The sequence below is a fragment of the Nannobrachium achirus genome (assembly GCF_963921795.1).
Source record: "Nannobrachium achirus genome assembly, chromosome: 10".
NCBI lineage: Eukaryota > Metazoa > Chordata > Actinopteri > Myctophiformes > Myctophidae > Nannobrachium > Nannobrachium achirus.
In genome coordinates, this window is record NC_137819.1 from 30968902 (window position 1) to 30983379 (window position 14478).

Here is a 14478-nt window from a genome sequence, read left to right on the forward strand (position 1 = left end):
GCCTAAGAACATACATACAAATACTATTTTTCCTGAACCAAGAAAAAAAAAAAAACAACAACAAAACAACACATATTACTAACAGTACCCTACATTAAAAAAGGATAGTTAAAAATATACATACATGGCATGAGCTGTACTCTTAGAACTATACATGGTCACAGGTTTGATTGTCAACTAACCATTTTTTTAGATTGAACTTGAAATTAAGTTAAGTGGTCATGATGGTGAAAGGAAGGTATCATGTATGCCAATCTGTGCACACACAGACTAAAACATTAATATGTAAAACATAATAAAGCCCAGTGAATCAAAACACCGTCTAACTTCAGTCAAAGATCTTTAATATACGAAGATAGTGCAACCTCGTTGGATCCACTAGAGTGCGACATGGTACAAAAGGACCCGTCCTGTTTACTGCAGCGCTACAGAGTGTGTTTCTTTTACTTGCAGCATAAATATTATAATCTATATTTATTCATAGGTGAGGACTGAGGAGGCATTTTATATGAGATACATAAAGTGTGCGGTTCCTGTGGAAATAAGCCGTAGAGCTTTCTAGGATCTCCTTTTAGTTGAGATTTGTGCTGTCATGAAACTGTACTTTTTTCTATTGCAAACTTCTAATAAATTATTCAATTAATCAATTAATGTTAATGTATTGTTTCTTTTTCAGTATCGGGTGATGTTGAGTAACATGCAAATATTGAAATACAGTAACATACGATTGGTTTAAAGGATCGATGCCCCTCCCCCCAGAGCACCTGATTGGTTTATGTAGATATTGTAGACTCTGCAGGGGACAGACTGGTCAATGTTGCCATGTCCTCTTATTAAAAGCGACTTTGGGCTTGTTCTCCTACAAAGTTGCTCGTAAGTTGCTTTGAGCTTTATGGCCACATAAAACCATAATTTTAACACTTTCTTTACACTTTTTTGAAAAGAATCTTCCTCCAAGTATAATCATACCTGACAGTTATGTCGTGTGTGGGGGGTATTCACGGCACGGTCGGCACCCTATCTATGACCTATGAATGGCTTGTTTTCAGATTCAGATCTGGTTGCTTATTTCTCTCTCAAGATGTGGCAACAAATTGGTTACATACACAGTTGACAGCAGTGATACAAGGAGCGGCAGCTTCACGTGCTGTCTATTACTGACATCACCCATTCCTCACATATTACCAGTGTTCGCCAGCTTGCAGTGTTTTGTTTTAGAATTTGCATTTGTATTTATTTCTCTTTCTGACTGGGTCTCTTCACCAGCTGAGATGGACGCGTTCCTCTCAATGTTGTTCTCTTCGGAGGAAGAGGAGTTGCATGTTCTGGACTGCATGGCTTACCTGATGATGTTCATGGCAGTGTGCACGTTTTTCACCCTGCTTTTCGAGAACGTCCCTTATGGCCGATACGCGACCAGCAGGTACGGATTTCCAGTCAATGTCAAGTTCGCCTGGTTCATCCAGGAGCTGCCTGCCTTCTCTGTGCCCCTGTGTCTGCTTCTATGGACGACTCCTGCAAAAACCTCCCAGATGCCCAATCAGATATTGATAGCCATGTATTTCTGCCACTACATTCATAGGTAGGTGATTCACACATTTTATATAATGATGTCACTCAATGATTACGCTCTTGACCATGTCGCTATAAAGCTACACATTTTAAATAGGCTAGTCTTATAACACAGGCTATCCATGATATTGTTATTCAGAAGCGTGTCAGCCATGAATCATGATATCTGAAACGTGCTGTTCATTTTCTAATAAATATATTAAAATATTCAATTTGTTATTTATCTATTAATGTGATTTATTTCTATTTGATTTATTTGATTTGCACAACAGGATATACATATGTGAGCCCTCACACATAGTAGGTCTATACTAGTTCTTTCCTAAAGATGACCGATAGTTGTTGTGGCAGTGAGGTAAGAAACCCTAGGAGGACTGCTCCTTAAAGGGGAAACCACCCATTTTCAATATTGAACTATGTCATTAATATACCTAAGAAAAGTTCCCCCCTTCGGTGTTGCCTAGAACTGGAGGATTGATTTTGGGGTTTGTATTGTAAATCACAACGCTGTGATGTCATCACTGTGGCGCTTACATTATACACAATTTGAATGTAAAGAAACAAGAATAAACAAGATGGTTTGTGTCTTGACTTGACCTGATCTCTTACCTTACTGCTATGACACCTTAATTTCCCTCTGTGGGGATCGATAAAGGTTTATCTTATCTTATTGTATCGGGTCGTTCCCCAGGTCCCTCATCTATCCATTTTTAATCAGAGGCGGTAAGGCGACACCCTTTGCATCCTTCGCCCTGGCCTTCGTGTTCTGCGTCTACAATGGCTACATGCAGATCAGATACCTGAGCCAATATGCTGCGTACCCGGCAGACTGGGTTACACACCCCTGCTTCATTGGAGGTAAGTGACACCTGTCACAGGTCGTTGGTGTTGTCATCTCCTCTTTCTGAGACAGTGCAGCCTTTGATGACAGTGGCCTTTGATGAAGTGCAGTAATGGAAATACTGATGAATACGGTGGGAAAAGGGTAGGGGCGCCCACTGGCCTAGCGGTCCAGTTTAGGCTTTAATTCATCCTGAGACAGTGCGCCATGGGTTCGAACCCCAATCCTGACGAGCTTTTCTGCGTGTCACTCCCTGTCTCTCTCCCCCTGTTTCCTGTCTCTCTACACACTGTGTACTATCAATGAAGGCAGAAAAGCCCAAGAAATATCTTAGACGGGCTCTAAAAAGTAAAAAATAAAATTACGACACCTCACTGGCGTTTCCTTGGTCAGTAAAGTGCTGTAATAATCATCTTTTTGTTTTCAGGATGTGGGCTGTGGCTGTTTGGTTGGCTGGTGAACGTCTATTCTGACCACATCCTGAGGAACCTGAGGAAGCCTGGGGAGACCGGTTATAAGGTTCCCAGAGGTGAGCTTTATTCATTTAGAACAGTGTTTCTCAAACTTTTACATTTCCCCTTAACTCCCCTTAACCCCTTAACAAATGGAACCAAATGAACCCTGACAGGTCCATTTGGTTCCATTTGTATACTGTCAGAGTTACAGACTTGTATGGGTCAATTTACACCCACATAAAGGAACCTAGAGAGTCCCTGGAATCCACTTTGAGAACCACTGATTTAGAACATTTCCAAACATTTTCCGCTATATTTTCTTAATGTGAAAATAGTAGATCTCTATGGCTATTTTCACTATATTTGAAATAGAGCTTATGGTTAATTCATAATGTCTTCCTAGAAATTGAAGTGGAGCCAAAAGGACAAAATATCTATTTGAAATGTAGCGGAATGCAGGTCATGTGCTTTAAAGACAAAATGCAAAAAAAGAAAGAAAGAAATGAAGTAGAAGTACAGCACTCAAGTAAATGTACTTAGTTACTGTTCGCCACAGGAGGTAAGGCAGCCAGCCTGTTAAATGGAAACATCAGCATGGAAGGTTTCTTTTACCACAGTGGAGATCTCTGAAGCCTAATTTATGCTTCGTCACGCGGCGCTGTCGCTCGCCAAAAATAAACGATTTCCAAGCTACAGTAACTGCTCAATGCATTGCATGTAGCCTTTCAGTGCTTCTGAAGGAATTTTCTGTTAAGAATGACTTATGCCTATTGGAGTTAAAATTCAGATATCTGATCCATTGTAGTTATGCATAAGGTCTTGTTAATCCTTTTCTCTATCAAAAATAGAGAAAATGATCCACAAGCTCACAATGCATCATGACACGTTGTTAAGACGCTAAATCGGCTATTGTCACTGCTTTTGCGTGACGCTGTTGTACGACGAAGTATAAAATGGGGCATTCTAGAAAATAAATGTGACATTTGGAACTACAGGTAGAGCTACAAGAAAGGCCACATGGTCATCAAAATCAGTGGGGTCTTAGCCTGTGGAAATATAAACTCGCTGAAATATACATTCATTGAGTTTCATGGCAATAAGCCAGGCATTACATTTTGGGGCAGGGTTTGCACTTTGCTTTTATTATTCACTCTGCAATATCACATGTTCGTGTAGAATCTGATAAACATGCGTAGAATTGCTCATTCTTAACATGCCAAACCTGATTATGCAGTCAGAAATGTCTACGTAAAGAGAACGGTACCCATGAATGCACACTTGTTGCGTAATAATGTCCATTATTGAATTATCGGTCCATTGCCTGGACTTCTCTTGTTTCCAATTTGTTGTTTCACAAGATCTGGGCCATGCTGAGCTCCACACCCCAGGTCTCAGTTTTCCAATTCAAATGGGAAATCGTTAAGTTGACAGCCGACCTGTACATGCAGTCAAATTAGATCAATGTTCTAACCACTGCCTCATGGAATTACATTATAATACAGGATCACCGCTTGGTCTCTCTGACCACTGAATACATACACGAGTGAATGATAAAGACTATCAACTATCTTGCTGCGTTGACTCTGATGTGTGAAAGGATTTGGCTGGTGTGACAAGTGACTCAAATCACCATGTGCACGTGTGTTGGCAGGCATGGATGAGTGAGCGAGTTACAATTACTATATAATCCCCTGATCACAATTATATATTGAGAATTTTGGGCATTTACGGCACATCTTGTAGATCCACATTTTATTTGACTATTTTTGAAAGGATGTTGAAAGTAAATAAGTTGATATGGCCCGGGCTTTGTATATTTAAGTTATTCTTCATGTCTGCCCTGTGCCTCTATATTCATCGATGGTGTTGCAGTGGAGAGGGACAGTGACGTCAAGTTCCTTGATGCACACATCTCAGAGAAACTCAAAAGGGACACACAGACCAAGTGCATGGTAAAAAAGGATCAGCAACTCCTGCACTCCTGTCTCCCTCGCCTCCATCGCCTGAAGAAATTCAGCGCCTGGTATGGGAACTGCGCCGCCGTCCAACGGAAAGCCCTACAGAGGGTGGTGTGGAGGGCCCAGCACATTGTTGGAGTTAAGCCTCCTTCCCTCCTGGGAATATACGAAAAGCGGTGTGTAGCCAAAGCTGAGAGAATCATCAAGGACACTCCCCACCCTGGCCACAACCACAATATGCTTGCAAAGCCGGGCAAGCGATACAGATGTATCAAAAGTCATACCAACAGATTTCTGAACAGTTTTGTCCTGGCTACCAGCAGACTGTTGGACAAGCGCTGACCCCCTCCTGTTGCCAGGCTGTCCTGACGACACAGAATGGCTTTTTCTGTGTATACAAGACTGCAGGGTTTCTCCGCTGCTGCTACACTGGCACTGCCACTTTTATGTAGACACTGACATGTCTGATATCTGCTGCTAAACAATGTCTCACATGAGACTATACTGTACAACTATGCACATGGGTTTCTATATCTGTTGCTATTTTTTAAAGATTCTTTTGTGTGGCATTTATGCCTTTATTGATATATTTTTAAGTGAAGATGGATAGTTAAGAGTGTGTGAGAGACGGGTAGAGACTCACAGCAAAGGTCGTCTGGAACGGGACTCTAACCCGCAACTTTGGAGCCGAGGTGCCCGGACTGTCCCGGCCTCTGTTGCTATTATTTGTACTATTTATATTTTTTTACTATTACACTCCTTATGTATATGCTATTATTTGTATTACTATTATACTCCTTATATAATTTATTATGTCACTTACATATCTGACCTGTTTTCCCTGCGTCTTTATATCTCTCTATTCTTTTTCACTTTCTTGATAAATGGGAGCTTGTACGACAAAGAATTTCATCCACTGTTTTACACCTGAAAACTTGTGATACTAACATTCGTTCATTGAATACTTTATTAACATGTTTGATAACAGTACGGCAGTGGGCTATAGTAAAAAAAAAGCTATGATAAAAGAATAACAAAAAAAAGCACTGGAGGGTGCCTTGTTTCCATTATGGTCCATTGTACTCAATTCATTAACAAGACATACGCAATGCATTACATATCAGTATCAACACTAATAGCAGACATATATATATATTATTTACAGCACAGGGTGCCACTCCCTGTGTTGTTTGACTCTCAAGCAAATGCTGGTAGGGGATAGAATTATCATTATAGTTTTTAAGTGTGGATAGGGAATCGAGATGTTTATGTAAGAAAGTAGGTCGGAGAGGCTTATTGTCGGTGTCTGCCAGAGTGCAGTAGTCTATCCCCTTTTTGCATTGCGCTAGCTAGACCACTGGGAGATTTGCAACACCTACCTACAGCGCCCAAGCCAGCTACTCATACGCTGAGTTGGCGGTGCCCGGGCTTGAACCTATGACCTTGTGGTTGAAAGGCAAGTGCTGATAGAGCAATCCGGAAACCAAAATGTTTAATGGCTGTTGGTAGGGCATCAAGTCAAGAATCTGCACCTAGTTTAACCTCAAGACGGTCCTTTGAGCCATTCCTTTGAAGTGAGTTGCTTGTTGTAGGAAAGCATTCCACATTTTGGTGTCAGTTTTAGTAGAATGCATTTTCCCCCATGTTTGTGCCGAATTTAGGGGGAACAAGATCAGAGAAGTTGAAGTTTAGTTTGATGTTGTACATTTTTGGTTTTCAAAGCCTAAAAGGCACAAAGAAATGTCAAATGTATTTATTGGTTCCAATGTTCAATGCCCAAAATACAATTTAAAAATACATTAAATTAAGTTATTTGCAGTTATTTGTATAACAATTCATCGTCAACTAAAATGTCAGTATCGTGACAACCCTGTCCCCGAATGAACAAGAGCGCAAGAGAGAAAAAGGAAGAAGATTATTCCTAAAACAATGCAGTTGATGCTAATCCTGTCAGACAGCAGCCTGAGCATATGTCAGTACACGTCTTTTGCTTTTACAGTGGACAAACTTGTCAGTAGGGCCCGATTTTGCCTGATTTTTGTCCCTGATCGTGATTTTTGAGAGTTCCAGGCCACAGATCTTTTGACCAATATTTTGTATAAGTGCAAAATCTTGAAATCAATTTAAAAAACGTGGGTTTGATTGAAGATTCTATTTGAGAATATTTAACTTATAAGCAAACGAATAAATACAAGAAGCACCTTTCATAGATAAACCTTTCAGTCAAGTTTGTACAGTATATTAAACTTCACTATATGAAAAGAACATTTAACTTGAATTTACAATACAAGCAAACAAGTAAACCACTAAAACCCTATTCTGAATGTTTGAATATTTTTAGTCCATGTTTTTTTAAACAAATATAAGATAAATTAAAGGAGCTCAAAAAAGAGTTTGCTCAGACGGTCACTATGACATTAGCAACTTGAGCCTCCAGTGAACTTGTGCCTTGTAATGAGCCTGTTGATACTGTCTGCCTCGAGGCCTTGTGGAAATAGCAGGCCAGGCTGTGGAGGAAGCTTTTAGCTGAGTTTACTCCAAATGAACTTCCAGGCATGTCTGGAATCTTCTCAGCCAAGAATCTGACATTTTCACAGAGGCTAAGGCGCTACTGTGCACATGGCCTGTTGTCAAAAAGGGAATGTTCACCAGCCATCTATGGTCAGTGAGAGGAAGCTACCGTGTTTACGCATTTTAACGTTGTCTTTCACCACTTGCACTTTGTCGACAACTGGATTGGGGTCTACTGATTTGCTGTTTACAGATTTATTGGACTAAAAGATGAATTCAACATGATGAAAGTCCACCATTTCCACCAATTCATTCTCTTACACAATGAAATGTCTGTGAAATGATTTCCTGACGTAACAGAAATGATTGGCATACCTGATCTAATCTCATTGCATTCCACCTGTAGGCGGTGTGTTTGAGTATGTGTCTGGAGCCAACTTCTTTGGAGAGATAACAGAGTGGGCGGGCTTTGCTCTGGCTGGCTACTCTGTCCACAGTGCAGCCTTCTCCATCTTCACCACTGTGGTTCTGTCCAGCAGAGCTGTGGCCCATCACAAGTAAGAATAACATCAATGAAACGCACGCACGCACGCACGCACACACACACACACACACACACACACACACACACACACACACACAGGGTTCAATTTGGTGCTTTTGATTCCCCACTGATTAATCTTTACCACCGGTGAGGTGACCCCTCCTTCTGGTCAGACTGAATTAAATACATGCATTTCCTTTTGGGCAATGTAGACTGTCTGATATGTTTCATATTTATGTTTGATAACATCACAATTCAGCAATTCAATCACTTAAACCCTAGTCTTAGGCGCCGTTCAGATGGAGACGGTTTCTAGAGAAAATGTTAAAAGAAAATGTCAGATATGACGTCCGTTTAGACGACAACAGCGTTTTCGGGGGTTGAATCCACAACAATGTGAAACCACCTTTCGGAGTGGAAATCTTTGAAAACGCCCTGCCTCGCGTTTCCATGTAATTCGCAAAACATGTGATGTCATGGCTCAAGTTGGGTCACGATGCAGAGCTGCGGAGCCACGCTGAATGTCAACAATGCGAGCGCGACAGCTTTGACAGCTGAGGTAGAACGGAAGTGCATCACTGGCAAGCCCCCAAGCTTGGTGCTCAACACTTCCGCAAAATTGGCCTACTTTTCGGTGCCAATCGAGGTACTTCCAGAAGTCTTCCGGGTGCAAACAGATTTACACGATCACAACTTGTCACAATGTGACATGTTCACTATTTCTCATACACCCACGCACGTTTGCAAAGAATACATGGACTGCTTTGAACAACATGCTTTTTGTGTCAAATGCAACAAAATGTTGTTTCCCTGTTTGTCTCTCCCTCTCTTCATCTGTCTCTCTTTATCTCTCTCTGTCTAGGTGGTACCTTGAAAAGTTTGAGGACTACCCGAAATCGAGGAAAGCTTTGATACCATTTCTCTTCTGAAGAACCACAACATGCCTGGCAGCTAGAAACGTTCCTGTGTTTGGCAGTAAAGGGTTTGTTGACATGAACTGGATAGAACAAACCTCTTCTAATACAGAAGCACTTTTATGTATCTGCATCAGATTGCAAAAAGGGGCCAATACCTAATATGAAAAGATTTCATCTGAACTGTGAGCAAACAACTGTTGAATGCTATCTAAAGGAGCTTTGAATTGTGTCCATGACTTTGATCATTCTTTTCACACTGGACTAAGTAACCTCCATATGCTCAGAATGAATGTAACCGTTCGCATTGACTGCCTTTTGTGTTTCGGCAGACATGGGGAAATATGATAACGACCTCCCACCCGTAATACTTCGCTTTTATATGGTGCTGCACCGGCAATAAAGGGTTCCCAGCATTTTAACAGCTCTGGTGATTTGCATATTCTCTAGAGAGGAATATGTGACTTGAATACAGAACAGTCCGGTGAGGTTTCCATCAGTTCTCTGGATTCATCCCTTTCTGACAGCTGAGGCAGTTTTCAACCTCTTCGGCATGGAGCCTTCATACAATTTAAAGTCCATAGACATTGAATAACAGCGGTTATATCTACCAAGACATCTAGTACTGAGGGAGGGACTCAGAGGGAGGTGCAGAGAGAGAGAGAGGGGGGGGGGGGGGGGGGGGTGTAAGAGAGGAGAAGTACTGTTGTGTGCAGGGGCAGCTGAAATGGGAAATCAAATGGAGATCAAGCATTGGCTCTCAATAACTCATCCATGCCTGAAATGAGGTGTGTGTGTGTGTGTGTGTGTGTGTGTGTGTGTGTGTGTGTGTGTGTGTGTGTGTGTGTGTGTGTGTGTGTGTGTGTGTGTGTGTGTGTGTGTGTGTGTGTGTGTGTGTGTGTGTGTGTGTGTGTGTGTGTGTGTGTGTGTGTGTGTGTGTGTGTGTGTGTGTGTGTGTGTGTGTGTGTGTGTGTGTGTGTGTGTGTGTGTGGAGAAATGTGGACTAATCAGTGGAGAGAGCTACTGTGCAGGGTGAAGAGAAAGGATGATAGGCGAAAGATAAATAGGGGAGTGTGGGGTTAAATTATGAAAGTGTGTCAGGGGGTGATATTAAAATGAAGGAAGCCATGGTTTGTTAATAATTCGATGTGGGTAGAGAGTATGGCTGACAAAGGGCAAGACAGGGGTTGCATGCTAGATGCACAAAATTAACCTGGGAATATTCATCCTTTCATTTCTTCCTCCCTATGGGATATATTTCCCAATGTTAGCCACAACCTTAAGTCATGTCGTCATATCTCAAAGACTAAACTTGAACTTGGACAAAATTAGTTTTTAAATGGAGTATTTAGACTGGTGATAAATAATAAATCTTCCCTTCAGTTTTACACATGGTGTTATGAATAAATTATAGGATTGCCATTTGTGCGTAATGCATGCATGCATGTGACGTGTACGAGAGAGGCACAGAGAGAAATCCCAGTCTGCATGTTGGAGGTCCATACATTCTCTGTTTCTTTATAGACACTCTTGGTAATAGCATTACTATGTTACATAGCTAGTATTTACTACAGCTGGCAGGCCTCTAGAATGTATAATGCCACCTCCATGCCAGCGACAATGGATTTCCTTTCCGTCTCATGGATAATGTGCCCAATGCACATGAACTTGCTGTTGATATTTTACTGTGACTGCTACCTCAACCTCACACAAATGTGGGGTTTAAACATGTTGCAACAAATTCAGCCTCATTGCCATTCAGGCCACACTCAATCTCAGCCAACTCCTCCCATTCTTAAATATGATCTGCTGCTGTTTGGTCTGCCCTTCGTGCACGACTTCCTCCATGTCAGTATGGAATATCTCTCTTATCTTTCTGTCTGTTTCCTCTCTCTTGCTGTTGATGTTGTTAGAGACATCATTCAGCAACAGTCCAGTGATAATCTGCACAAACACTGACAAAAGACAACGACCCTGGGAGCTACACACACTGCTTTTGATTTAAGAAAGGACCTGAGATTTATAATCTCGTCCTTTGCACCATGGACAAGGTCATGTTATTAAATCGGTGAACCTAGCTAAAGCAGGGCCACTCACAAGCCCTTGTTTCAGTAGGATGTATAGTACAGTATAAAGAAAGAGCCTTCATTTCCACAGGGGAGACAGTGATAGTGAGAGGGAACGGTGTACGCATGTGCGTGTGTGAGAGTGAGAACACTATCCTAGCTGACACGGTTGCTCTGGGGAGGGTTTTCCTCGACGCCGTCACATGCTGCACGCGAGGTAGGGGTGGGGGTGGAGCAGGGGGGATATTATGCAAGGGGTTCTCTCTCTCTCTGTCTGTCTTTCTTTCTACTTTATCACAGAAGGTGATGTTGGCTGGGCTAGTGCAGCTCCCAGCCTGCCGCCGGTTCCATCACAGCACTAATGGGCTGGAAGATGGCAGTTACCAGGGTTGATTGCATACACTGTCTGGAATGATCAACGCCTCCTGCTGTGTGTTACAACACTGACACTCCCGTGACTGCCTGAATCACAGAACACTGTACAACAGGGGTGCCCACACGTTTTTGACGTGAGATCTACTTTTAAAAAGACTAGCTCAACATAATCTACCCATCCAAAATGTTTTAGCTGAGGGCCTGAGGGGGGCTTTGGAATAGCAGCACTGGCGTAACATTTTAGACAAACACACTTACTGTAAGGGGGAAATACAGGGGGAAATGTCTTCATCCCATTCTGTATGGAAGTGGTAGGTTTTGGGGTTCTTTGTAATGCTACTGACTCTACTGCCTAGAAGCCATGAAGGGAGCTGACAGGCCCTTCTTGATGTCATATTGACATATTCTTTTTTATATTTTAATTATATATTTTAGAGGCATGTCATGTGGTCTACCTGCACACCCTTGGTGATGGTGATCTACTGGTACTGTAGATCACGATCTACCTTTTGGGCACCCCTGCTGTACAACAACACTGTACAACAACAGGATCCAGCACACTAGTGGTTCTCAACGTCGGGTCTGGGGACCCCCAGAGGTCCATTCAGGGATTCCAGGGGGTCCCCAGCTAAATGAGTGATAGTTAGTTAACCTTCTCCTTTATTATTACATTTTGATCAGTGTCACTGTTATCTCTATAAGTACCGCACATAGACTGAAAATGATTCAAATGACAGACCATATCTGACCATGTCCAACAAATTCTGGTAACATGGCAGTGGTTCGACCCTAACCCTAAACCCTAAGTCACCACACATTCTTTGATTTGGGTCCAAGAGATGAAAATGTTATCAGATGTGGGTCTGTGGCCTTATTGCATATCAAATTGGGGTCCCTGACTATAAAGGGGTTGAGACATCATGGTTTACGGTACACCATTGCTGCACAGGCATGGAGCAAATCCAGCCATCATGGCTGTAGAATTTAACTGCTATGCTGTCTAGTGTATGCAGAGGGGAGACAAAACACTAGATGCCCCCCACCCCCCTCTGCAGCATGGGACAGAGGTGCCTAATTTTTCAGTCTAATTAATTCTGTGCCACTTGCCATTTTGCTGTTTTGGTTTTAAGAAAATAAAACAAATACTCTACTGGACTACTCCACTACATCTCAAATCCAAATATTGTACTTTTACTCCACTACATATTTTGAGCAACATGTTTTGAACACTTTAATTACTACTTTGTAGATTTTGACATTCTGCACAATGAGTAGGTCTACTTTCTACTTTTGATACTTTAAGTGCATTTTGATACCAATACTTTTGTACTTTTAGGCAAATCTTTTAATACAGGAATTCTACTTGAAACAGACTTTTTTTTGATTGATTGAAGACTTTATTAGGAGTTTGCATAGGAAAAGGTACAGTTCATGACGGTACAGTTCACTGGTACAAGGTCTACTAAAAGGAGGAGATCCTAGAATGGGGGAATTGGCTTAACACTAAATTGGGTATATGGAGAAAATGTTTTCTTTTATTATCTTTTATGGGCAGGGTTTCTCTTCTTTATACTAAATTTGTACGTACCGTGATGGCCTCAGATCTCGTGCTAATTTGTACCAATGATTACTGTGATGGGAATGGGACTTGGGGAGTCATCAATATGTGTATGTACCTGCCTCATTATGACACTGTTGTACTTTAATAAAAAAAGATTTGAAAAGAAAAGACTAAGCTTATTTCCACAGGAAACCATTTAAGTATCTCATATTAACATTGAATGACAGACGAATAGAACAGACCTATTTCTAATTTGCATATTGATACTTTTACTTGAGTAAAATATGTTGAGTAGCTTTTCCACCATATGCCCCTCGCATAGGGCTGTTGTCCAAATAAATATTTGTAAAACGAAGTCCAAATATTTATATTGTGCAATGAATCAATTCGCCAGCTGAGAGAGCTAGAGGGACTGTGGGCTGAAGGAGTGGGCGGTGGACGGGGGTGTGTTCACACGACCATCATTTAAAAATCCCACTCTCTCTACACATGCGCATCGATTTGAAGAGAATACGCCATATTGAATTCCCGTAGGGAAATCTGCTAGCATTTTTTCAGCTAGCGGCGTCCAAGGGCCACTCTTATCAATGTGGTCCGGGTCGGTTTGATGTTTTAACACTTGTCTTTTTTTTGTCGTAACGCGGTTCGACCGGCAGCAAAGGGTCCTTTGGAGTCGCGCGGGGGTTTTGTAACATTGCAGCCGGTGGTGGGTCGGTGGTTTAGTCACCACGGGAGGAGGAAAAAAAGAAGTTGAATGGATCCGAGGGTCGCTTGGATTCAGCCCGAACAGAAAGGACCTGCGAACGCCTTGTGGATGCACGTCTGGGAGACGTCTCAGGGAGGACGGGCACTTCATCAGCAGCACCGTAACAATCAATGTCTCAACTATCCCGCACCGCTGGACGTTTTTAAACATGTCGCGGCGTCGGGAAGCGACAGCGGCAACCGGAACGTTATTCCTTCCGCTGCGTGTCTGAACGGCAGCGGCGCCGCCGTTCAGACACGCAGCGGCAGCGGCAGCCATCATCACCACAGCATCATCATGAACGGCAACGTTAACCACCACCACCACGGTGCCGCCGCTGCGATGCTGCCCTGCACCGCCGCCGGGAACTCTCTGACCCCGGCCCACGGCGGCACAGCGGCGGCGGGTCCCGGGGAAGGAGGAGGCAGAAACATGCCCCCGATCAAGAGCGGTTCCACCTCCTCCATGTCCTCCTCCTCATCCCAGGAATCCAGCGGAACGGACAGTCCATCGCCAAACTGCTTCTCGTTATTATTAGAAAGGACTATTGGCGGCGGCGGTGGAGGGGGACATGCATTCACCGGGACTAACATGAATCAGAACGGGGGAGGAGGAGGTGCCAACAATGTCTTTAACTTCAATGACAGCATCATGCACAATAATGTCAACCATTATCTCCAGCAGCAGCAGCAGCAGCAGCAGCAAGAGGGGCATCATCTTCATCATGATCATCATCACCACAGCACGCCGTTCACTTCTTCTTACACACAGCAGCAGATCTGTGGGATTAAGCGTCACCAGGTTCACCCCGATCCTACATCATCATCTGACGGGGCCGTCATAAATCACCACGGCCACCACCACCACCATCACCACCACCACCACCATCACCACCTCCTCCATCACCCGGGCAGGAGGAAAAGTAGCGAGAACAAG

At 42.8% G+C, this 14478-nt stretch overlaps 1 protein-coding gene across 1 annotated transcript; it reads left to right on the forward strand.

Annotated features, from left to right (window-relative positions):
- Positions 1 to 1271: 1271 nt before the first annotated feature.
- srd5a1 (steroid-5-alpha-reductase, alpha polypeptide 1 (3-oxo-5 alpha-steroid delta 4-dehydrogenase alpha 1)) lies at positions 1272 to 8810 on the forward strand (the record flags this gene model as incomplete). Its single annotated transcript, XM_080734747.1, has 5 exons — positions 1272 to 1582; positions 2264 to 2430; positions 2841 to 2942; positions 7744 to 7894; positions 8744 to 8810. The coding sequence occupies 5 exons, from the start codon at positions 1272 to 1274 to the stop codon at positions 8808 to 8810; spliced, it is 798 nt and encodes a 265-aa protein (XP_080590873.1).
- Positions 8811 to 14478: the final 5668 nt, after the last annotated feature.